Genomic DNA, 24,236 nt, shown 5'->3' on the forward strand with positions numbered 1-24,236 from the left:
ATTACGCTTTGGCCAAAATGTACACTAATGCCTCATTCAACATCCAGCATAGAGGCAGGGCAGAGTGCTGGTTGCAGAGTGCCATTGCATTTGTGTTTTTGCGTTTGTATGTGTATTTCGCCATAGCAATGTACACCTGCATACAGGGTTGTGCTGACTGAACCCCCCACATTTTTTTCACATGTGGGTTTATGTCTTGTGTTTTCTCCACAGGGAGCAGGAATTGTCCGTTGAGGTCTTAAGACAGAGGGAAGCAAAATGGCTGGACATGCTGCTAAATTGGGACAAATGGATGGCGAAGAGGCACAAGAAGGTAGGCCACTGTGTGAATGGAATATGCAGATATGTTAAAATGGGCAGCAGATTAACTAGTTTGTACATTGCCATTCAGTAACACCACCACCCTATCATCTGGGTGCAGCAAGGAAGGGTGTGCTCAGAGCACCCTTGGGTGTTTTGGGACATATTTGTGTTTCGCAGAGAAGACTCCTGTCTGTTCCAGAAGAACGGGCCTGGGTTTGACTGGAAAGACTTGCAAGTTCACGTGGACAGGTAGATTGTGAGGAACGTGCACAGGTCAGGAAGGAGTGCTGCTTTGGCTTGTACTTTGTACACAGACTGTATACACTATGAACAAGGCCTATACTTACACAATGAATGAGGTCAGACGCTTGCAGCACTACAAAGGTACTGTATAGCCTAGTAAATGCTGGCGGAGCTCTGATGTAGGAGGTAGTTAATATAGTAATAAGCTGCAGGAGCTACACTATAGTGCTGATTCTCCATACGGCAGTGGTCCCTGAGTATGGACGCAGTATAGAATGCTGACACGCCATACGGCAGTGGTCCCCGACTATGAAGAGTATATAATGCTGATTCTCCATACGGCAGTGGTCCCTGAGTATAGATGCAGTATACAATGCTGGTTCTCCATACGGCAGTGGTCCCTGAATATGGTTGCAGTATACAGTGCTGACACTCCATAAGACAGTGGTCCCTGAGTATGGTCGCAGTATATAGTGCTGACACTCTATACGACAGTGGTCCCTGAGTATGGTCGCAGTATACGGTGCTGACACTCCATACGACAGTGGTCCCTGAGTATGGTCGCAGTATATAGTGCTGACACGCCATACGACAGTGGTCCCTGAGTATGGTCGCAGTATACAGTGCTGACACTCCATACGACAGTGGTCCCTGAGTATGGTCGCAGTATACGGTGCTGACACTCCATACGACAGTGGTCCCTGAGTATGGTCGCAGTATATAGTGCTGACACTCCATACGACAGTGGTCCCTGAGTATGGTCGCAGTATATAGTGCTGACACTCCATACGACAGTGGTCCCTTAGTATGGTCGCAGTATACGGTGCTGACACTCCATACGACAGTGGTCCCTGAGTATGGTCGCAGTATATAGTGCTGACACTCCATACGACAGTGGTCCCTGAGTATGGTCGCAGTATACAGTGCTGACACGCCATACGACAGTGGTCCCTGAGTATGGTCGCAGTATACGGTGCTGACACTCCATACGACAGTGGTCCCTGAGTATGGTTGCAGTATACGGTGCTGACACTCCATACGACAGTGGTCCCTGAGTATGGTCGCAGTATACGGTGCTGACACTCCATACGACAGTGGTCCCTGAGTATGGTCGCAGTATACGGTGCTGACACTCCATACGACAGTGGTCCCTGAGTATGGTCGCAGTATACGGTGCTGACACTCCATACGACAGTGGTCCCTGAGTATGGTCGCAGTATACGGTGCTGACACTCCATACGACAGTGGTCCCTGAGTATGGTCGCAGTATACGGTGCTGACACTCCATACGACAGTGGTCCCTGAGTATGGTCGCAGTATACGGTGCTGACACTCCATACGACAGTGGTCCCTGAGTATGGTCGCAGTATACGGTGCTGACACTCCATACGACAGTGGTCCCTGAGTATGGTCGCAGTATACGGTGCTGACACTCCATACGACAGTGGTCCCTGAGTATGGTCGCAGTATATAGTGCTGATTCTCCATATTGTTTGGAGTGTTCTCTCCTGTAGACAGTAAACAAGCCCGGTCTTGATTCTTCTGACTCTACTGACTTCAGCACTTAGTGGATGGCATGAAGTATAGCTAATACCGCCTTATGGTGAAGCTCAGGACTTAGCATTTCAGCAGTTTGTCTAGACAGAACCTCCATGAGCCAAGTGTTATGTCTCGGGTTGTTGGGCTGGACATGTAGGGTGATTTCAGAATATGACTAAACGGAAAATTCCACTGCAGACCCAAAGATGGTAAAGGCTAAATGCTGAGCAAATGCTGTACTTATATCTCTTGTACCCATTTTAAAGAGGACCTGTCACTGCTTCTGACATGTCTGTTTAGTAAATAGAAAATACAATTTCATGGCATATGCAACTGTGCTGTTCCTCTGTTATTCCTCCTACAAATTGAGTAAATGGATAACTGATTTGTACCAATTGGTCCCTGCACACTGACACTTTCTAATCAGAGCCGACAGTGTCAAATTGTTAGGGTATGCCCCTTTGACAATATTATCCGTTGACAGTTCAAATATTTAATGGGAGGGATAACAGAGGAACAGCAGAACACAGAAGTCTGAGAAAATATGCTAGGAGGACTAGCAGAAATTGACTAAAAGAAATGCATTAAAACAGAGGATAGATGACTGGTCTGTTTTTTTTTTTTTTTTTTTTTTTTTTTTTATTGTATATTTTTTCCTCTGTTCATGGCTAAAGATCATTTAGAAATTCTGCTGGCTTCTTCTTTCCCGAGGGCATTGACCAGTGCACAGTTAGCTCACATGTCTGATAATCGAGGGATACCAATCTGCTGTCTGTTTCCAAGGGCAACCTGCAAAAATGTGTCCGCAGCTGTGTATATGAATAGAGAAAATCCCATGCAGTCTTTTAATAAAGACTGAATAGAGGTTTTTAGGTATTAATCCCACTGTTACACCATGGTGTTAATGAACTGCCCATAGAACTGTTTTCCATCTGAAGGAAACCATTTACTTATTACTATAGACATGGGTTATTTGAGTAAAATTCACTGTATATCCAAGGAAAAATGGTTTGACAGTACCTTTTAAAGGGGTTGTCCGACGAAGACCTCTTATCCCCTATCCACAGCATAGTGTCTGATTGGAAGTGGTCTGGCCACCGATCACGTGAATGCGGACTTGTTCTGCCCATTTGAATGGAGCGGAGATCAACCATTTAGCTTTATGGGGCTGCCGAGCGCTTGTCCCAGAGATTAATGCTACAGTGGAAATGCATGTGTCTGCAGTTTCATTCAAATTGGGAGCATTGCACTCTGCTCGTATGATCGGTTGGACCCCTGCCAATCAGATGTACTTGTAGATAAGTTGTCTTCATGGGACAAACCCTTTAAAGTTGAAGAACATTTCCCCATGCTTTGCCATGTGATCATATATTAGTAAATCCGAAGTTGACTGTCCAGTTGTAACGCCACAGCCAACCACTTGTGTTTCTTAACTTATTCTGGAAAAATAGAAGCTGGACAATGACTGGTGAGACCAGGGGTGTACAGCCTCTGACTGTGTGGCCCAAGTACCCCGCAATGGCGTTGTGTGGCTTCTAACCTACACATATGTTTATATTTCATATCTCCCAAAATATCAGGAGACTGTGGGTTCCTCTGATTGACAAGGTGGAGAGATTTCCATTTTAGTTTATGCCTCTCTCTCGCCGGTGTTTCCATAAGGCTCATGCTCTACAATACAAAGAGACACATGCGTGCATGGGACCCCCATTTTTCCATTAGGTGAGCAGTCCCAGAAATGGAATATGCTTTAAAGGGAACCTGTCATCGGGATTTTGGGTGTAGAGCTGAGGACATGGGTTGCTAGATGGCCACTAGCACATCCGCAATACCCAGTCCCCATAGCTCTGTGTGCTTTTATTGTGTAAAAAATACTATTTGATACATATGCAAATTACCCTGAGATGAGTCCTGTACGTGAGATGAGTCATCTCAGGTTAATTTGTACAATAAAAGCACACAGAGCTATGGGGACTGGATATTGCGGAAGTGCTAACGGCCATCTAGCAACCCATGTCCTCGGCTCTATACACAAAATCCCGGTGACAGGTTCCCTTTAAATACCTCAGATGAGAATACCCCTCAGACCTGGTTGTGCACCCCTGTGTTAGGTGTCATGCACCTCTTATTGCCTGCATTACGGACAAGGATGGAACTGTTCTATTAGCGGCCGGACATGCTGAATGCACACGGCCGGTATCCATGCAATTTGCGGACCGCAAAACAGGCAGCGGTCGTGTGCATGAGCCTTTAGACAGTTTTAATAAATGACGTTTTATGCTTTGCCCCTATGTACAACCCTCTTAGCAGCAGATGAGAAACCATTATTAAAAGTACACACCGAGGAACTGACTGTTTGTGGTCACTTTTTTTAAGAGCAGTTGCTGCAAAAGTGACAACTGGTAACTTGGCTAATCCAGTTGTCGAGTTTGCAAAAATGGCACCCAAAACAGGATATCCAGGTTAGCTCCACTCCCTCCTTGAAATCATCTCTTCTCTTCTGAAGTTCCCAGTTCTCCTCCTCCACCCTATACATCAGTGGCAGATTCTCAGTGTCCGCTGCACGTGCAGATGCAAGGTTTGCTTCCAGGTGGCTTCTTATTACACGGGCTCCCCTGTGATCACAGCTATGTAATGGAAGCATGGATCATATCACATGCAATGTTTCTTATTACTATACATACACCTGGAAATCCTCTTTTATCTTCAGATAAAGCTGAGATGTCAGAAGGGGATCCCGCCTTCACTGCGTGGCCGTGCCTGGCAGTACCTTTCAGGAAGCAGGGTTAGGATGGACCAGAACCCCAACAAATTTACTGTAAGCGTAACTGGAAATAATGCTGTGAGTTCTGATAAGCCTTTTAGTCTCACCGCTAAAACTGAGGTTCTTTCAGGAGCTGGACTCAATGGCAGGTGACCCAAAATGGCTGGACATCATAGAAAGAGACCTTCACCGGCAGTTTCCTTTTCATGAGATGTTTGTCGCTCGAGGGGGTCACGGGTGAGTTATTTCTAGATATTTTCTGCAGATGAGCACTATTGATTATTAATTTTCCGAGTCTTGGCATGCTGAAGTTAACACCAGGGCTTTCAGATAGCTTTATGGGCGGTTGTCTGTTCTGCATTATTCAGGCTTTTCCTGACTATGTGACCACATTTTGCTCAGGTTATTGATTTAGGGCTGCAAGCCTGAGGACAGCAGATTTATGAAATCATGTAATGGCACCATGCCACGATTATTTTAGAACAGAGCTTTAATAGTATAGCTGTATAATTAGACTAACGCCCTGCCCTGTACATGCATTTAACCCATTTTAATGGAAATGGGTCCTGTGCAGGGTGGTGGAGCTGTCCCTACTGGCGCAGAATGGGTTATAAGATGTATATGCTGCTTTATTGCTGTGTGTTTCTTGTGATGTATAGTAGACTGCGGCATTTTATTTCTGTTTTAAAGAGGACCTTTCACTTGTATAAACTATGTGAACTGAGTATGCTGCCGCATAGAGCAGCGCCCGGGGATCTCACTGCACTTACTATTATCCCTGAGCGCCGCTCCGTTCTCCCGTTATAGGCTCCGGTACCTTTGCTCCTTAAGTTATAGTAGGCGGGTCTTCCCTTGTCCTGTGGGCGTCTCCTTCTCCTAGGCTGCAGCGCTGGCCAGGTTTTTTCTCCCAGGCTGTGAGCTGTGCGCTGCGATTGGCCAGCGCTGCAGCCTAGGAGAAGGAGGACAAGGGAAGACCCGCCTACTATAACTTAAGGAGCAAAGGTACCGGAGCCTATAACGGGAGAACGGAACGGCGCCCGGGGATAATAGTAAGTGCAGTGAGATCCCCGGGCGCCGCTCTATATGGCAGCATACACAGTTCACATTGTTTATACAAGTGAAAGGTCCTCTTTTTAAAGTTAAGTCGCTGTTCATTTTGTTTGCTTTGAATAACTGGCCTGGTCACCGTCCTCCCAAGTCTTTTTTTATTTTTTATTTTTTTTATTTATTATTATTATTCAGGCTAACCTCTCTGCCCACTCACATAAGTGCTGGCTTTGTGCCCATTACTACTTTCACATTTGCGTTCGGGGCTCCGCTTGTGAGTTCCGTTTTAAAGGCTCTCGCAAGCGGCCCCGAACGCATTCGTCCAGCCCTAATGCATTCTGAGTGGATGCGGATCCGCTCAAAATGCATCAGTCTGGCAGCGTTTGGGCTCCGCTCCGCAGCGTTCGGGTGTCCGCCTGGCCGTGCGGAGGCAAACAGATCCGTCCAGACTTACAATGGAAGTCAATGGGGGCGGATCCGTTTGAAGGTGACACAATATGGTGCAATTTTCAAACTGATCCGTTCCCCATTGACTTTCAATGTAAAGTCTGGACGGATCCGTCTGCAGCTACTTTCACACTTAGAATTTATTTTACAATATAATGCAGACGGATCCGCTCTGAACGCAAGTGTGAAAGTAGCCTTAGGTTACTTTCACACTTGTGTTTAGAGCGGATCCGTCTGGTGTCTGCACAGACGGATCCGCTCATATAATGCAGATAATGGGATCCGTTCAGAGCGGATCCGTCTGCATTATATTGTAGAAAAAATTCTAAGTGTGAAAGTAGCTTCAGACGGATCCATCCAGACTTTACATTGAAAGTCAATGGGGGACGGATCCGTTTGAAGATTGAGCCATATAGTGTCAAATTCAGACGGATCCGTCCCCATTGACTTCCATTGTAACTCTGGACGGATCCGTTTGCCTCCGCACGGCCAGGCGGACACTGTCCGTCTGCTAAGCGGAGGCCAAACGCTGCCAGACTGATGCATTCTGAGCGGATCCGCCTCCACTCAGAATGCATTAGGGCTGGACGGATCCGTTCGGGGCCGCTTTTGAGCATTCAAACGGAATTCGCAAGCGGAGCCCCGAACGCTAGTGTGAAAGTAGCCTAAGTGTGTTGAGGCATCAAAGGTTCCCCACTTTGGCAGGAGCATAGAATACTTTGGGGAGGGTAATGAAAGGAATGTATGCCCGTTCTTGTACACCTTCCCCTCCGCTTCTGCTAGTTAGTGGGGCAGTGGATCAAGAGTTCTCCAGACCTATCAAGAAACAGCAGAGTGAGGGTCCCTTCAGGGAGGTCCTGTGGAGGCTGCAAACAGTGGGTGGAACGGCTACTGCCCTGTGCCACAGCCTTGGAGAAGTGACAGACCCATGCCTGCAAAATTCCGGCCAGACTGCAGGAATCTATGGTGCTGTAAGTCTGCATCATTAGACCCAGGATTTGCGGATGTAATATGGGTGCTAAAATGTGCCAGCATTGACCCCTAAGTGTGGGTGACTTTCCAGCAGTAAATTAGGGAGCACGAGTTTTTAAGTGAAACACCCGCCATCAGTCATAAGCCAGGAACCACCACCAATATGCCACCGTTTTTTTAAAGATGATTTCTAACTATATTGTGGTGTTCTTGTGGACTTTTCTCCCATGTTCTCCATTGGATTCAGTTGTATCGAGGGGTCATGATGTTTTATTTTGGGGCAACAAAACCGCTATGCGTATTCAGTTATATGCTTTCACACTGTAAATTGTACAAGCATGAGATGGAGCAATCTGGTCTCTTTTTATTCTTGCAGGCAACAAGATCTGTTTAGGGTACTAAAAGCTTACACTCTTTACCGACCAGATGAAGGATACTGTCAAGCCCAGGCACCTATTGCAGCTGTCCTGCTTATGCATATGCCAGCGGAGGCAAGTAGGGTAGTGCGGCCTCCAGCATACTGGACATGAATGTGGTCTTCTGCACTTACAGGTTTCATTTCTTCCACAGCAAGCATTCTGGTGTCTGGTACAGATCTGTGAGAAGTATCTGCCGGGATATTACAGTGAGAAGCTGGTAAGAACTGATGGAGAATTTTGGGTTTGTTTCTGTCACAAAACACTTGACCCTTTCTTTTTTTTTTTTTTTTTTTTAAACCTAAAATTGGCACCTCAGTCAAAATGGTTCATTCATGAAGCGCAAATATTTGACTGTATACTACAGCTCCATGGGTCCTCCTTTCCTAACAAATTACAGGTCTTGGGAAGTTGCAATAATTAATGTTCCCTGAGACCTAATAGGGGCATGGGAGGCTATCCAGGAGCAGGTGCCTACTGTACTGGCCAGCAATGTATGTCAGGAGACCAGGGCTTGTACTGTAGATGAGGGTAGGTGGGCTGTAGCTGGCTCTTTTTATTGCCCCTTAACTATAGCACAAGGGTGCAAGCAAACAACTAGATATAGTCCACAGTCACAGTTTCCCCTGCATGCATGGCTTTCTGAAGGTTAGGAGGGATGCTATCGCGTTATACAGTCCTGATCAAAAGTTTAAGACCACTTGAAAAATTGCAAAAAATCCTATTTAGCATGGCTGGATCTTAACAAGGTTCCAAGTAGAGCTTCAACATGCAACAAGAAGAAATGGGAGTGAGACAAAACATTTTTTGAGCATTCAATTTAATGAAAACCACAAATAAACGGAAACGGGCAGTTTTTCAGCTAATCAAAAGTTTAGGACCACACCTCCCCAAAAAAAATAAAGAAATCTAACTTCCAATTATAAACTCAGTAATGAGTAGCTCCGCCCGTTATTGTTTATCACTTCAAAAATTCGTTTCGGAATGCTTGATGCAAGCGTTTCCATGAGGTGAGTGGGAACATTTCTCCAAGTGGTGAAGACGTCCGCACGAAGGCCATCTACTGTCTGGAACTGTTGTCCATTTTTGTAAACTTCCCTTGCCATCCATCCCCAAAGGTTCTCAATTGGATTTAGATCAGGGGAACACGTAGGATGGGCCAAAAGAGTGATGTTATTCTCCTGGAAGAAGTCCCTTGTCCTGCGGGCATTGTGTACTGTAGCCTTGTCCTGTTGAAAAACCCAGTCGTTACCACACAGATGAGGGCCCTCAGTCATGAGGAATGCTCTCTGCAACATCTGGACATAGCCAGCGGCCCCTGCACTTCCTGAAGCTCCATTGTTCCACTGAAGGAAAAAGCACCCCAGACAATTATGGTGCCCCCTCCACTGTGGCGTGTAGAAAACATCTCAGGTGGGATCTGCTTGTCATGCCAGTAACGTTGGAAACCATCAGGACCATCAAGGTAAAAAAAAATTCTCATCAGAGAATAAAACTTTCTTCCACCTTTTGAATGTCCCATGTTTGGTGCTCTCTTGCAAAGTCCAAACGAGCAGTTCTGTGGCATTCAAGGAGATGAAGTCTTCGAAGACGTTTTTTGTTTTTGAAGCCCTTCAGTCTCAGATGCAGTCTGATGGTTATGGGGCTGCAGTCAGCACCAGTAGGGGCCTTAATTTGGGTCGAGGATCGTCCAGTGTCTTGACGGACAGCCAATTGGATCCTCCGGCTCAGTGCTGAGGACATTTTTTTTTGGGTCTTCCGTTTGACTTTTTTGTTCCATAACCCTCAGGATCATTTTAAGAAATTCCAAATGACTTCCACCTCAGCAGCGATGGCGCGCTGTGAGAGACCCTGCTTATGCAGTTCAGCAACCCGACCACGTTCAAAAAGGGAGTTTTTTTTGCCTTTGCCATCACAACGTGTGACTACCTGACAGAAAATGACAATGAATCCACATCTTTTGCACAGATTTGGCCTTTTAAAGGCATGTGGTCCTAAAATTTCGATCAGCTGAAAAACAGCCTGTTTCAGTTTTTGTTGTTTTCATTAAATTGAATGCTCAAAAAATGTTTTGTCTCACTCCCATTTCTTCTTGTTGCATGTTGAAGCTTGGAACCTTGTTAAGCCATGCTAAATAGGATTTTTTTTTTGCCATTTTTCAAGTGGTCTTAAACTTTTGATCAGGACTGTACCTGCATCTTCAGCTCCCCTCTTGGAGTAAAATGTAAAATTCTGCCATTTAATTTGCATTTCTTTAGTGCTGTGTTCTCTGGCCTGCACACAGTCATACACTGGTATATAGGCTTCTGTGTGGTCAGCATAGATAGGAGCCCACTGTGGGGGGGGAGTGCCCCTCTGCCTCCTCTTGAACCCCTCCATAGTGATTGATGGGTTGCCATGTATCGGTGTATTGGTAGCCAGTCAACGATTGCTGAGTAGGGCAGCAAAGTCTGATGATCAAAAAAATCTAATAAATTCTATAAATTGGTAATAACAAAAAAAATCAAGCTGCGTTGGGTAGAGCTTGTCATCTTTAGCAGCTTTTAAAGGGCCTTTCCTATTATATATGATTAGATATGCCATAAATGTGTTCTCAGTGGGGACTGACCACTGGGCTGGAGAACACACTAGCATTCAGCTGTCTCCAGATTTTCCATTCATCGTACCATGTAATGAGCCGCTCCTATAATGGAACAATTGTGCTCAGTGAATGCTAGGCGAGAGAAATGTGGGTAACGGTGCCCTGCGGGTAATATTTGCTACTCACTCAGCAGTTCTGTATCCTGGGTAATGTCAGTATTGACGAGCCATGCAATGATTTAAATGTTAAAAAGGGTTGTCTCAGCAGGAGCTTCTATTTAATAAAGGATAAATTTGACTTGCCCTTTAAATGTTTTGCTGCTCAGGTCCCTGCAGCTCTAGTCCTTCAGTAATGATGCCATCTTCATCATTCTTTTGACTACTGCAGCCAATCACTGACCTCAGTAGACACATGCATATGTGACTGCTGAGGCCAGTGATTGGTTGCAGCAGTCTTCTGACTATGAACGACATTTTATTGCTGTAGGACCAGTGGGAACTGACCCTGCAGCACTGAAGCACTATTATTTTAAAGTGGTTCCTGCACATTGACAGTTTTTAAACTATCTCGGATAACCCGGTTAAGACTGAATGCCTGTAAATCAGTTTTTTAACAAAAAAAATTGCATCGTATGTCGGTTTATTGAGGTGTTGGTCAATAGATGTATTCATTTAGCCCTCAAGTGTCTGGAATGAACATGGAGGGAACCTTTTCTGCTGTAAACACTATTCATTGAACCTTTCAGTGGCTTTTGCTATTTGTGCATTGAGGAAAATATTAAAGTCTGTGGTTAATCGTTTACTATTGGAATTAATATTTAATATACTTTTACTTTTATTCTGATAGTCTTATTATGTGAAGTGCTTCTCATGCCCAGTACTTAGTAACTTATGCAATGATTCTAGAAGACTTTGCTGTCCATTAACTAGGCTTGCTTCAGAGACGCAGAGATTTGGCAACCCTCTGTTCCTATTATTGGACTGCCCCAGATTCCCTTGATATGTATGTAATAGGAAATGATTGGTCACATGTTCATTTAGCTTCTCCTAGTTGATCTAGACTTCAAGGGTCCTGTGGCATGGGTGTTTCAATTGCCCAAAAAACTGGGCAATATTTCTAGTTCCCCTAATTCTGCAGTCATACCTCTGATTCATTTTTATTTTCCTTAGACCAAGATGATAGATTTCCATATTACAGAGCTATACAACGTATTGTGTTAAAGGGGTTGTCCCATGAAAAATATTCTACAGTTTTCAAACCAGCACCTGGATCTGAATACTTTTGTAATTAAATATTTAGCATAACCACTGAGCTATTCAGTAAAATCCATCTGTATAGCACCACCTGCTGTTTGCTATTTTTGTAATTTCTTTGTCCACCATCGGAGGTGGATGCACAGTCTTAGTTTCATTCTTCAACTGCCCTTAGCTGCAGCAGATGGGACACGCCCTCTGAGCTGCCAGCCTGAAATAAATTTGTAGAGCAATGAATGGGGTGACACGGCTGGTTCTAGCTTTGTTAGAAAGAGACTGTCATGTACTATATGATGTCTAATGATCATTTTTACATTAATCATGGGATATCCCCTTTAAGATTCGTGCATGCGGCCCGCAGCACGACCACGGGGCGCACACGTTCGAGTGCAGGAGGCCTAAGAGTTAGGCTACTTTCACAAAAACGCTTCTATTACAATAATACAACCGCATGCATCCGTCATGAACTGATCCGGTTGTATTGGGGTACTTTCACACTTGCGTTGTGAGGATCCAGCAGGCAGTTCTGTTGCCAGAACTGCCTGCCGGATCCGGAAATCCGTATGCAAACAGATATAATTTTATAGACGGATCCGGATGCGGATCCGTCTGAAAAATGCATTGAAATTCCGGATCTGTCTCTCCGGTGTCATCCGGAAAAATGGATCCGGTATTTAATTTTTTTGCGTTTTTTAAAGGTCTGAGCATACCGGGAAACCGGATCAGTTTTGCCAGAACACTAGGTTCCGGATCCGGCATTAATACATTTCAATGGAAATTAATGCCGGATCCGGCGTTCCAGAATTTTGGCCGGAGAGATTACCGCAGCATGCTGCAGTATTTTCTCTGGCCAAATACTGTAAAGGGACTGAACTGAAGACCTCCTAATGCATGCTGAACGGAATGCTTTCCATTCAGAATGAATTGGGATAAAACTTTTTTTTTTTTCGGTATTGAGCCCCTAGGACGGAACTTAATACTGGAAAAGAATAATGCTAGTGTGAAAGTACCCTTATGTCTTCTATAGCCATGACGGATCCGTCTTGAACACCATTGACAGCCAATCCGTTTGGCTCCGCTTTGTCAGGCAGACAGCAAAACGCTGTCTGCCTGAAAAAGCGTTTTGGTGTCCGCCTCCAGAGCGGAATGGTGACTGAACAACTGATGCCTTCTGAGCGGATCCTTAACCATTCAGAATGCATTAGGGCAAAACTGATCCATTTTGGACCGCTTGTGAGAGCCCTGAATGGATCTCGGAAACGGAAAGCCAGAACGCTAGTGTGAAAGTAGCCCAAGTCTTGTACTAGACAAATCCCAATTTTTTATGAATGTATATTTTTATCTTAACATTCATGTCCCAATCCAAAGAAAATGGTTTACCGTATAGTATTTTGCATCTAATATTTGCAGGAAGCGATCCAGTTAGATGGTAGAATCCTGTTTTCAATGCTTCGGAAGGTGTCCCCGGTGGCCTACAAGCATCTAAGCAAGCAGAAGATTGACCCCATCTTGTACATGACAGAATGGTTCATGTGTGCATTCTCACGGACTCTTCCCTGGAGCTCGGTCTTGCGTGTGTGGGACATGTTTTTCTGCGAAGGTAACTATGTTCTATCCCTCAAGAAGGGGTTGTCCACCCTTTGGGAGCTTTTTGGCCAGAACCTCCCCACATCTCTAGGCCTGCGAAGGCAAGCACATCTTGTGATCCTCTGCCATGATGCTTAGGGTACATGTCACAGCTGTGCCCAGTCATTGACTGCAGTGACCCCCATCAAACAGGAGCGGCTAAAGGAGCCAGAGCTCAGCAGCATGGAGCAGATAAGCATGCTTTCCTTTGCAAGTCTTGCAATGTGGAGGGGACTTGCCAAACTGCCCCAGAAGATGGACATCCCTTTTAAATTGAACCTGTTATTGAGATTTGACACCCCCCACCAAACTGCCACTGTTATGGTGAGAGGTTTACAAAGATATAATTTTCTATCTTTTGACTGTTTCTTCTTAATGAAGAACGTTGACTGATGCATTCAGATGGCAGTAAGGAGGTATGTGGGTGGAACCACTCTCCCGAGTAGTCCTAGTGGCCGGTACCCCTCCGAGCTTGATCGATGTCCCACAGATCGGGTACGCCATCACAAGCTGTCTAAATAAGCATGCACAGTGGGGCAGGAGGTGTACTGGGAGGAGGTGTACTAGGAAGAGAAGCTAAATCTTGATGACGGGTTCCCTTTATTGCACACCACTTTATTTCTTCAGCCGTTAGATATTTCCATGATGGATTCTCTGGTATTAATTTGTGTCGCAACAAGTGTATATGACAAATACATATTCTATGTCAAAGCTTACTATGTAGTAGATTGCTCTTGAAAACCTATAACTCCATATGACTCTTGTAACACCAGCATGTCTCGCCATTGAGGGAATAAAGCAGCAGATGCTGCATGTCTAATCACAATTCTGCCCTCCAGATTACTGCAGAGGAGAACGAAGGTTTGTGTTAATCTGTGGATTACAGTTGGTGGCACCGCCGCATGGTGACCTTGATACTGGGTGCTGATGTGCAGCAGTGGAGATGTGATATCTCATTGCTCTATTTTAGCTGATAATTGCTTGTTGCAAGACAGAGGATGAGGAATTGCCGTTTTATATGGCTGGCTTCAGTAACACAAGACGTACCACTGTGGCATTGCTGAGCTGTGTGTTTATTTAATTTTTTAATTTTTGCATGAGGTGGGGAGTGCACCATCAATGGTGGAGGATGAATCCCTGCTTTGCACATATTTCTAGGTCTGGTCTGTCATTCTTTAGAACAAACCAGCCTGGTTTTAGATCATAGCTACAATTAACGCTGCAGTGTTGTGAGCCCCGATATTGGACACAGGAGTAAGAACGGAGGTATGACGATAAATTCTTGAATGCCTTCTAAATGATAGGTAAAATGCTCTAAACGTAATATTGGTTTCCAGGTAATAGCGTGGGGATGGTGGGTAGTGACTTAAAATGTTAAATATCGAAGAAGATGGGTCGGCACTGCGGTTTGCACGTGGTGCACGCGTCCAGGGAAGGCGCACCACTAGTATATAGAGAAGAAGGACGGGCACTCACTTTCTTGACTCTATGAATAGACTTTTATTTGAAGCATAATAGCATCATAATGATGATGCTATAATGCTTTGAATAAAAGTCTCTTCATATCGTATAGAAATTGATGTCCTTTCCTTCGCTACAATTTTTAATGACCGGAACAGAAATTCTGTGTGTTTGTCAGATTGCTGATATCACTTAGGCTACTTTCACACTAGCGTTCGCTGGTCCGCTCGTGAGCTCCGTTTGAAGGAGCTCACGAGCGGACCCGAACGCAGCCGTCCAGCCCTGATGCAGTCTGAATGGAGCGGATCCGCTCAGACTGCATCAGTCTGGCGGCGTTCAGCCTCCGCTCCGCTCGCCTCCGCACGGACAGGCGGACAGCTGAACGCTGCTTGCAGCGTTCGGGTGTCCGCCTGGCCGTGCGGAGGCGTGCGGATCCGTGCGGATCCGCCCAGACTTACAATGTAAGTCAATGGGGACGGATCCGTTTGAAGATGCCACAATATGGCTCAATCTTCAGGCGGATCCGTCCCCCATTGACTTTACATTGAAAGTCTGGACGGATCCGTACGAGGCTATTTTCACACTTAGCTTTTATATGCTAAAAATAATGCAGACGGATCCGTTCTGAACGGAGCCTCCGTCTGCATTATTATGATCGGATCCGTTCAGAACGGATCCGATCGAACGCTAGTGTGAAAGTAGCCTTACTTTGCGGTGCTGTGGCCATAGGTCTGTCTATCAGAGGCTTGCATGTTGTGTCAATTTTCTCAGGCTCTGTTCATACTGGCGCTATGCCTTGCGTTTTTGTTAGCTTTTATTGACTGAATAGAACAGTGCAATGTGGTACACTATTCCATTGTTGAATAGCCGCAGAAACATGAAAGCCATGATGGGTCTATGATTATAGATTTATAATACACCAGTCATAGCCAGTTTTATACAGAAGCGCCCTAGATTTTTCTCAGGGGTTCATTAGGAAGCTGTAAGATGGCACAGGTATTCTCTGGCTGCACCACCACCAGAGACTGTGCATGTGGCCATGCTTCGTGCATGAGCGCCTACTCCACATTAATCTTGCTTGGGGTAGGGGTCTGACTGCTTTGCGGTTAGAAAAGTGCCATCAGGACTCGGGAAGACTATTATTGCCGTTTGCTCATACAACCAGTACTACGCCAGACTGACTGATCAGAGAAAGGTAGAAAAAAAACAATGTAAAAAAAAAAAAGTATAAAAAGTCACAACTGGGCAATATAAAATTGACATGAGCAGTAATCACTTGGTCCTAAACAATGGTGTATGACCAGCTTCTGTGTGTAGGTGCGCCCTATGGATGTGAGGTCATATGGGGGGAGGACTGACGTAAATGTATATATTCCAGCATGGCTGTGTAAATAACTGACAAAACCTCATTTTGGGTGCATTTCATCACTCTATTGTTCTGGATGGACATTACAGCCAGGGTTCCAGTTCTTTTCTCACAAGCTATTGGCACATGTATTATATAGACTGTGTCCAAAACAATCCGATGTGCACAGGCAGCACCGCAAGAGGTGTGTATACCAAGAACATCTGATGAATGGTGAACCTGTTCTAGTGACTCAGGATTGGAGCACTGAGTTCCTCTCCCCCATTTGGGAGGGGGGTTTCAGCGGGCATTCCCAGTCTGGTGCCAGCTCACAGTGTGAGGTGTGCATTGTCCTTATTACATGGGCAAGTACAATGCTGTAGGGAGCAGTTACTCATTGCTGGGTGTGTGCGCGGTGTTGCCTGCCTGTACACGTCCTGCTTGTGACTAGCTGACTGACTGTTTTGGTTACGGTCTGTTAGCATGTGTTGTTGTCTGTCCACCCTTCCCTGTATGTGTTACTTTGGAAACAAAGTAAAAAAAAAAAAAAAAACTTTAGAGTTTTTCAAAAAGTTTTAACTTTTGCATGCTGTATTCTGTTTCCGGAGCCATGGCTGTAGAGAAATGGTGGTGCAATATTTCCTGCCCATTGAAATTAACAGGGCCATGGCTGCAGTGTGGGAAGGAACAAGAATATAACAAGACCTAGTTGAGAAGTAGTCTAAGATTCTACAGAATTCTACAAAGTCTCCATACCTAGACTGTGCTGATAAATGAGGCCCACTATTGACTATTCCTTGAAAGAGAAAACTGTCTTTTTATGCCACAGCAACCAATCAGCGCAGCTTTAATTTCTGGTATTGCTGTGGGGAAATGAAAGCTGCACTGTGATTGGTTGCTATAAGCAATGGGGCCAGCTTCTCTGTTACGGTTTGATGAATAAGCCCAGCGCCTATTCCTTATATATGGAGACTTTTGGAACACTCTGATGGCTAGTTTACCGTAGGTTTCAGAAAATTCAGATAATTTTTATTTTCTTTGGTCCAACTTTAACCTTACAGGTGTCAAGATTATATTCCGGGTGGCTCTTATTCTCCTGAAGTATACACTTGGTTCCTCTGAAAAGCTCAAGTCGTGTCAAGGTCAATATGAAACTATGGAGAAATTAAGGGCAATTGATCCAAAATACATGCAGGAAGGATTCCTTATCCCAGAGGTGAGCAGATGAAATACTAATAGACATTAATGTATGTAGAGCTAAATAATTGTGGACTGAAATGCACACTTTACTATTGTTATCTGTATGCCTATAGTTTTATCTGTAGGATACTAAATGTGTTGTTAACTCGTATATGTACAGTACTGGGCAAACTAAAAGAAAAATCTAAATCAAATCCATATTTGGTGTAACCAAACGTTCAAAACAAGCACTAATTCTTCTAGGTACACTTGCACACAGTTTTTGAAGGAACTCTGCAAGGAGGTGGCTCCAGATATCTTGGAGAACTAACCACAGATGTTCTGTGGATGTAGGCTTGCTCCAATCCTGGCTCTTCAAGTAATCCCAGACAGACTTGATGATGATGGGATCAGGGGTCTGTGGGGGCGATATTATCACTTCCAGGACTCTTTGTTCTTCTTTACGCTGAAGATACCTCTTAATGACATTGTCACGAATAATGGGGAGGGACACCAGAAAGACAACAGAAGGGAGAAGACAAAGAACTAGGCCTCAAGGCTAGGGAGAAGGGAAGGGTCACCTCCTAGGAAACGCCTAGCTCTGGCCCTGACTCCTGTCCGTATGTACAGACCCTGAAGGTGGGAAAATACATATACAAACGCAAAGACACAAATGTAATGGCACTCTGCCCTGCCTCTATGCTGGATGTTGAATGAGGCATTAGCGTACATTTTGGCCAACGCGTAATAAGCCACTCGCCACGCCAAGGTCGCCTCGGAGTGGTCCCTAACACTAGTTCCTACCTGTTATGGGCCATGACAGCCACACAAAGCCCAGGGAGCGCAGGTACGGCATGCACGCCAGGCACACTCTGCTTTTAACCCCGTCCGGTGCCATAACAGCTTCCATCGGATCCAGGGATGCAAGTACCAACATGCATGCTGAGCCCACGGCATATGTATGAAAATACATATGCCGTAACCTAAACCCTAGGAGCCCTGAGATGCCCTAGAGGTAGTGACGGGGAATGAGACTACTGGTTCCTTCCCAGGTGAACAAATCAGCGTTTCCCTAAAGCCTAGTAACAACAAGCACAGGGGAACAACCAAATACAAAGAGCAGTACAACTTATCTTATAGAAAATGGATCATCAGGAACACGGGTAAGGTCCACACAACAACTCTTCCAAATCCAAGCAGAGTATCAACCGCATGGTATGAAGTGTGAAACCAAACTAAATAGGGAAGCCGTAATGACTGCCAGCTGCACCTGACAAGAGATGTGGTAATTACCAAACACTGAGAATCAAGAGACTGTCAGTTACCCTCATGTGCAGTCAGTCTCTCTGATCTTCTAACTTCTGTCACAGAAGGTACCGTGAGAGACATTGACTGTATATTGAGTTCATTGTCCTGCTGCAGAATAAATTTGGCGTCAGACTCCTCCCTAATGGTATTGCATGATGGATAATTCTGTCCCTTTTAATTCTCAGCATTAAGGACACCATTAATCCTGACCAAATCCCTAACTCCATTTGCTGAAATGTAGACCCAAACTTGCATGTAACCACTATGCTTCACTGTTGCCTGCTCTCCAGCCCTTTGGCGAACAAACTGCCTTCTGTTACAACCAGATATTTCAAGTTTTGCCTCATGAGTCCAAAGCACCTGCTGCCATTTTTCTGCACCACCGTTCCTATGTTTTCATGCATAGTTGAGTCGCCTGGCGCTTCTTTTTAGGTTAAAGGTATGGCTTTTTGGCCGTAAACAGTAGATGAATGTATCTGGGTCCCATTGGTTTCTGCCATTTCTAAGCTGACGACACCACGGGACATCTTCCAATTTCGAAGACAAGTAACAATGATATGTCTTTTTTTCAGTTTTCAGCAAATGGAGCTGGGAATTTGGTCAGGATTAATAGTGTCCTCAGTACTGACCCATACAGTCTAATACTTATCCATCATGCAATACCATCAGGTGTCTGATTGACTCCAAATTTATTTTGCAGCAGGACAATGCCCCCAACCAAACATACAGTTAATGTAATTAAGAACTTTGAGCAAGAAGACCTATGGTTATTTCTCCAAGATGTCTGGAGCAAAATACCTAATTCCTTCAAATACCGTGTGTGCAGGTGTATCTAGAAGAACAGATCTGCTTTGAATGCAAAGGGTGGTCATACCAAATTTTTATTTAGATTCATTCACTTTGCGTTTTTGTTAATTGATAAAAATAAACATTTAAGGCCCCTTTCACACGGGCGTTGCGGATTGGGGCCAGATGCGTTCAGTGAAAATGGTGCGATTTTGACACTAAAACAAGTCAGTTTTCACTGCGATTGCGTTCCATGTTTCCATTTTTTCCGCGCGGGTGCAAAACATTGTAATGCGTTTTGCACTCGCGTGACAAAAATCGGCATGTTTGGTACCCAGACCCGGACTTCTTCACTGAAGTTCGGGTTTGGGTTAGGTGTTGTGTAGATTTTATTATTTTCCCTTATAACATGGTTATATAGGAAAATAATAGCATTCTTAATACAGAATGTTAAGTAAATGTGGGATGGAGGGGTTAAAAATAAAAAATTAAACTCTCCTCAATCCACTTGTTCGCGCAGCCCGGCTTCTCTTCTGTCTTATTCTTCCAACCAATCGGAGCCCCAGGATTACACTGCTGGGGCACCGATCAGAAGCTGCCACTGCACCACCAATGAGGAGGAGTGGAGGGGGGACCCTGTGGCCACTGCCACCAATGACTTTAATGTTGGGAGGGGGGGCGGCGCACACTGCGCCACCAATGAAGATAAATAACCTTTTTAATACAAATACAGGAGGCGGGTGCCGGCGGCAGAATCACATTGCCGGCACCCAAACTCTGACAGAGCGCAGCAATCCGCGGCATTTAACCTGAGGGGTTAACTGTCACGGATTGCAGCGCCCTGTCAGAGGTCGGGTGCCGGCTATGTGATTCTGCCGCTTATATTTGTATTAATGGGCGAGTTATCTTCATTGGTGGCGCAGTGGCCACAGCCCCTGCCCTCCTCCGCCCCCCTCTCTTCTTATTGGCGGCAGCAGCACAGGGGAGAGGGAGGGAGGGAGAGACTCCTCCCCTGTGCTGCTGAGGAGAACATGGCGCGTGCTGAGAGCAGCGTGCACCATGTTCTCTGATACTAGGCTGTGCAGTAGCGCAGCCTTGTATTGGTAAATGTCAAATCCCAGTATCGAATCGATACCGGTACAAAAGTATTGATTAGGTATCGATCATTCGATACCCGCTACAACCCTACTTTGAACCCATGCTGTCAGTAACCTACCAGCAGGTTGCAGATCTCTACTAGTAAATGACTGTACAAAAAGCATGGTCCCTCTAGTCTGTGCTTGTATTTCCTTTATATCTTCGGATAGGTATGTATATCCCAGGCATATCTACTTCCTATAGAATTTCCAGCCTCAAGTTTGGAGTTTGTCTGAAGTATCTACAGTTTCAGTAAAATATTATGACATAGCTTCTGATCTTCTCCAGTACCATAATGTGGTTTAAATGTATCTCCATATTTTTATTTTATTTTTTACCCTAAATAAGATGGTGGCTTAGGAGAATCCACTTAGGTTAGTTTCTAAATTAAATCATATAATATAATAGAAGCACATTATCTGGTGTAATCATAAATTATTATTTATTTATTTTTTTCTAAAATAGAAATGAGAAGAATACCAATGTATTGTCAGCCATCAGGCATGCATGTGACTTAATCAGCAAAATGGAGAGAGGCTTTTTACATGACATAGCTGTTGGCCAAACTTGTTCAGCCATTCATTATTTCTGCTGACTCCACAACAGGTTTATTTCAATGGGTTGAAGGGAATAAGCGGCTGCTAGATGACTCTGACAGTGCCTAGTCTCCTGTAGGAATGGGACGTTAACCATGTTAAAACCCACCTTGCCTGATCTCGCTTTTCTCCAACATCCTCAGATGACACAACCCCTTTAAGTTCAGAAAACGCAGAGATATAAATGTATACATAACACGATTTACTGAATCTTTTCCCACAAAACCAAGTATCAATCTGCTCGGCTTCTCCTGTTCTATAATCTACTTGCTTTTGTTTGGTAACGGGATCTCTTTTTAAAGGGGTTGTCTCGCCTCAGACATTGAGGCACATCGCTAGCTATCTTTAGAATGGAGCCCGCAACGTGAAGGTGGGCAAACTGCATGCGCAACCACCTTCTATTCATTCCTATGGGAGCGCCGAAATAGTGTGCTGGCTCAGCTATTTCTGTCAGCCCCATAGAAGTGAATGGATCGGTGGATGTGCTTGCGTGGTGCTCTTCCCATTCAACGGGACTACTGAAAATAGCCAAGCGCGCTGCTCGGCTATTTTCGACGCTCCCATAGGAATGAATGCAGACGCGGATGCATGGAGTGCCCACCTTCACTTTGCAGACCGTTCTAAAGATAGGTGTGGGTCCCAGAGGTGCCCCCAATATCTGAGGTGAGACCCTTTTAACTCTAAGCAAAATAAAAGCACTTTATTAACATTGAATTCCCTCTACAAACTGCCATCGTATATAGCTCATGGTTGACTCCGTGTCCAGGTTGAATTATATTTTATTTATTTTCTCTTTTAGATTGCGGAGTTGCCAATTACCGAACGAGATGTAGAACGTGAGCATTTAATTCAGCTAAAGAAGTGGAAGGAAGAGTATGGAGAACTGCAGTGCAAATCACCCATTCGTTTGCATGGGGCCAAAGCCATCAGCGACGCTGACCCAGTGGGTCACAAGCCTCTTGTTCATGCGCCGTCCATTATTCTTCCATCCAATGTAAGCTCCAGGAAGAAAACAAAGGAGCAGAAACAGGAAGAAAAGGAACAAGAAAAGCAAAGAGACAAGGAGATGAGGGAAAGGGAAAAGATGGAGAAGGAGAAAAAGAAGTTAGAAAAGAAAAAGAGTAAAGGGAAAGGTGACCAATCCAATGGGGCTATGAAAGAGGAAAATGGTGGTGAGGGGACCAGAGATCACCGGCAGGAACCGGTACAGCCTTTGTTGGCCAAAGTAATCCAAAAAGACTCTCTCAATGTGCATCAGTCTAGTGAAAGCTTGTGCTCCAAGGAGAGTGAAGACACCTATTTATAACTTCCACAATGTTTCCATCTGGAGAAATGCTCACTCAAAATTCTGCTCTTCGGTGTGCTTCAAGAGTTCTTCAGCCCCTATACTAGAGATCCCTCAGACACCTTCCTGTAACAGAAGCATCGTTATGTACATTGGAGACAATAAGGCAGGGACAGATACTGAAACCAGCATTATTACTTGTAAAAAAAAAAAAAAAGTATATTTGTAGAATTTGTCTCCTGGTCCTAATATCTTTATACTTCCAAATGTCTTCATTGCCCAAGGAACATGAAACCTCCCGTTATGTATTGTGTTGGGGTTCTCCTTGGACTAGTTAGAAATACCACCCAGTATAGGCTGCAGGGGGATCCTTTCTGTGTATTGACCAATCATGAAAGGAAAATGGGTGCTGACTCTGCACCCGCTGTCATTCCAGATGTTTTGCTGCTGAAAGTGGAGCGTCTTCTACTATGCACAACGGTTTTATTGTTTCCTACTTACATGGGACCAACCAGAGAAATGAAACCGGCTCCCTTCCTCCATCCCACAGACACTCTTTGTACCAATAAATGGATTAAAAGAGAATGAATTTTGCTCTATATCACCACACAATAGCACTTCTGTTCAGTTCTTTGACGTCTTATTAGATCTCGTACTACAAGAGGAAGTGCAAGTCTGCCAGAGCTTCTAGGAATGAACTGTATCCTCTGAATTCTATGACCAACCAACACTATCCACCCTCCCGATGCTGCCGGGAAGGGTTTGTATTTCACAGTGTATTATAGTTACACTAAACACAGCCAAGCAGGAATATTTATTTATCTATGGTATTAGCCCTTGCAAAAAAAAAGAATAAAGACGCTTGCCAATACTTAGAGTCTAATAAAATTGTGGTATTTCTTTTTTCCATATTCGTATTGCTCATTGTGTACGGAAACCGTCCTCTTTTTTTATAAAGCTGGCCATACACATAGATCTATGTTGGCCAAACCCATCTATCATCTAATGTGTATGGTGTCCTCTAGGGAGGAGCGAACTTGTGTTTTCAAGTTCAGCGTTCAGGTTATCTAAGAATTCTGTTATGGATTCTGCTACTACGGACTATAACTCATGGTCCGTGGTAGCAGAATCCATAAAGGAATTCTTAGAGAACCTTGTACGCCGAACTTGAGAACACAAGTTCGCTCCTCCCTAGTGTCCTCCCATTGTGAATTCCAGTGATCACCGGGCCCATGAGCAAGCTAGCTTCCTTTCTTTCTAGAAATGGGAGAGTCCCATGACTGATGCTCATTGATTCCATACTACTTGGTAGGTTCTGAGGTATGGACTGCTCGTTTCTGGACATTTTAAACATTTCATCCTTTTGTTCTAAAGGAAGATGAGCTGTTTGACAGAAGCTTTCTCCAGTCTCCCCATTGGCCGAGTGTGTATGGACAGACTAAGGACTTTTTCACACGAGCATGTCCTGTGGGGGAATCGCTCTCTGTGTGTGAGCGTGATACAGGCACTGGCCGTGTGAACTCCATGCTGCAGTGCAGACCCATGGACTTGAATGGTTCTGCGACATATGGCAAAAGATAGGATATGTTCTATCTTTCTCAGTGCGGAGGCAGGGTTTCCGTGCGCTTCCGATCCGTGCCTCCGCTCTGCTAAAGATAGGAAATGTCCTATCTATTGCTGTGTTGTGGATAGCAGATCCATTCAAGTCAATGGGTCCGCACTGCAGCATGGAGTTCACACGCCCCCGTGTATTGTGGACCTGCTGTTTGCATTCTGCAACATGGGCACGGAGGCCTTATGTTCATCGGAATGAGCCCTAATTCGGTAGCGTAAGGTCAAGCAGAGACATGTCATTATAAGGCTGTGCGCTCCTGAGAAACGAGCAGAGTCCAGAACAGGCTAATGCACGTGGCCGTAGCCATTTTTACAGTCCACAAATTACAGATTC

The 24,236-nt window shown here is 44.8% G+C and overlaps 1 protein-coding gene across 1 annotated transcript in view; it reads left to right on the forward strand.

Annotated features, from left to right (window-relative positions):
* TBC1D10A (TBC1 domain family member 10A) overlaps positions 1 to 23,197 on the forward strand; it is a 48,960-nt gene extending 25,763 nt beyond the window's left edge. Inside the window, exons 2-9 of the mRNA XM_044275268.1 lie at positions 214 to 313; positions 4,796 to 4,903; positions 4,980 to 5,086; positions 7,692 to 7,806; positions 7,886 to 7,951; positions 12,976 to 13,165; positions 17,059 to 17,213; positions 21,803 to 23,197. Coding sequence (XP_044131203.1) covers positions 214 to 313; positions 4,796 to 4,903; positions 4,980 to 5,086; positions 7,692 to 7,806; positions 7,886 to 7,951; positions 12,976 to 13,165; positions 17,059 to 17,213; positions 21,803 to 22,309 — 1,348 coding nt within the window. The 3' untranslated portion in view covers positions 22,310 to 23,197. The remainder of the gene's footprint in view (positions 1 to 213; positions 314 to 4,795; positions 4,904 to 4,979; positions 5,087 to 7,691; positions 7,807 to 7,885; positions 7,952 to 12,975; positions 13,166 to 17,058; positions 17,214 to 21,802) is intronic.
* Positions 23,198 to 24,236: the final 1,039 nt, after the last annotated feature.

This window comes from Bufo gargarizans, chromosome 1 (assembly GCF_014858855.1).
Source record: "Bufo gargarizans isolate SCDJY-AF-19 chromosome 1, ASM1485885v1, whole genome shotgun sequence".
Lineage (NCBI taxonomy): Eukaryota > Metazoa > Chordata > Amphibia > Anura > Bufonidae > Bufo > Bufo gargarizans.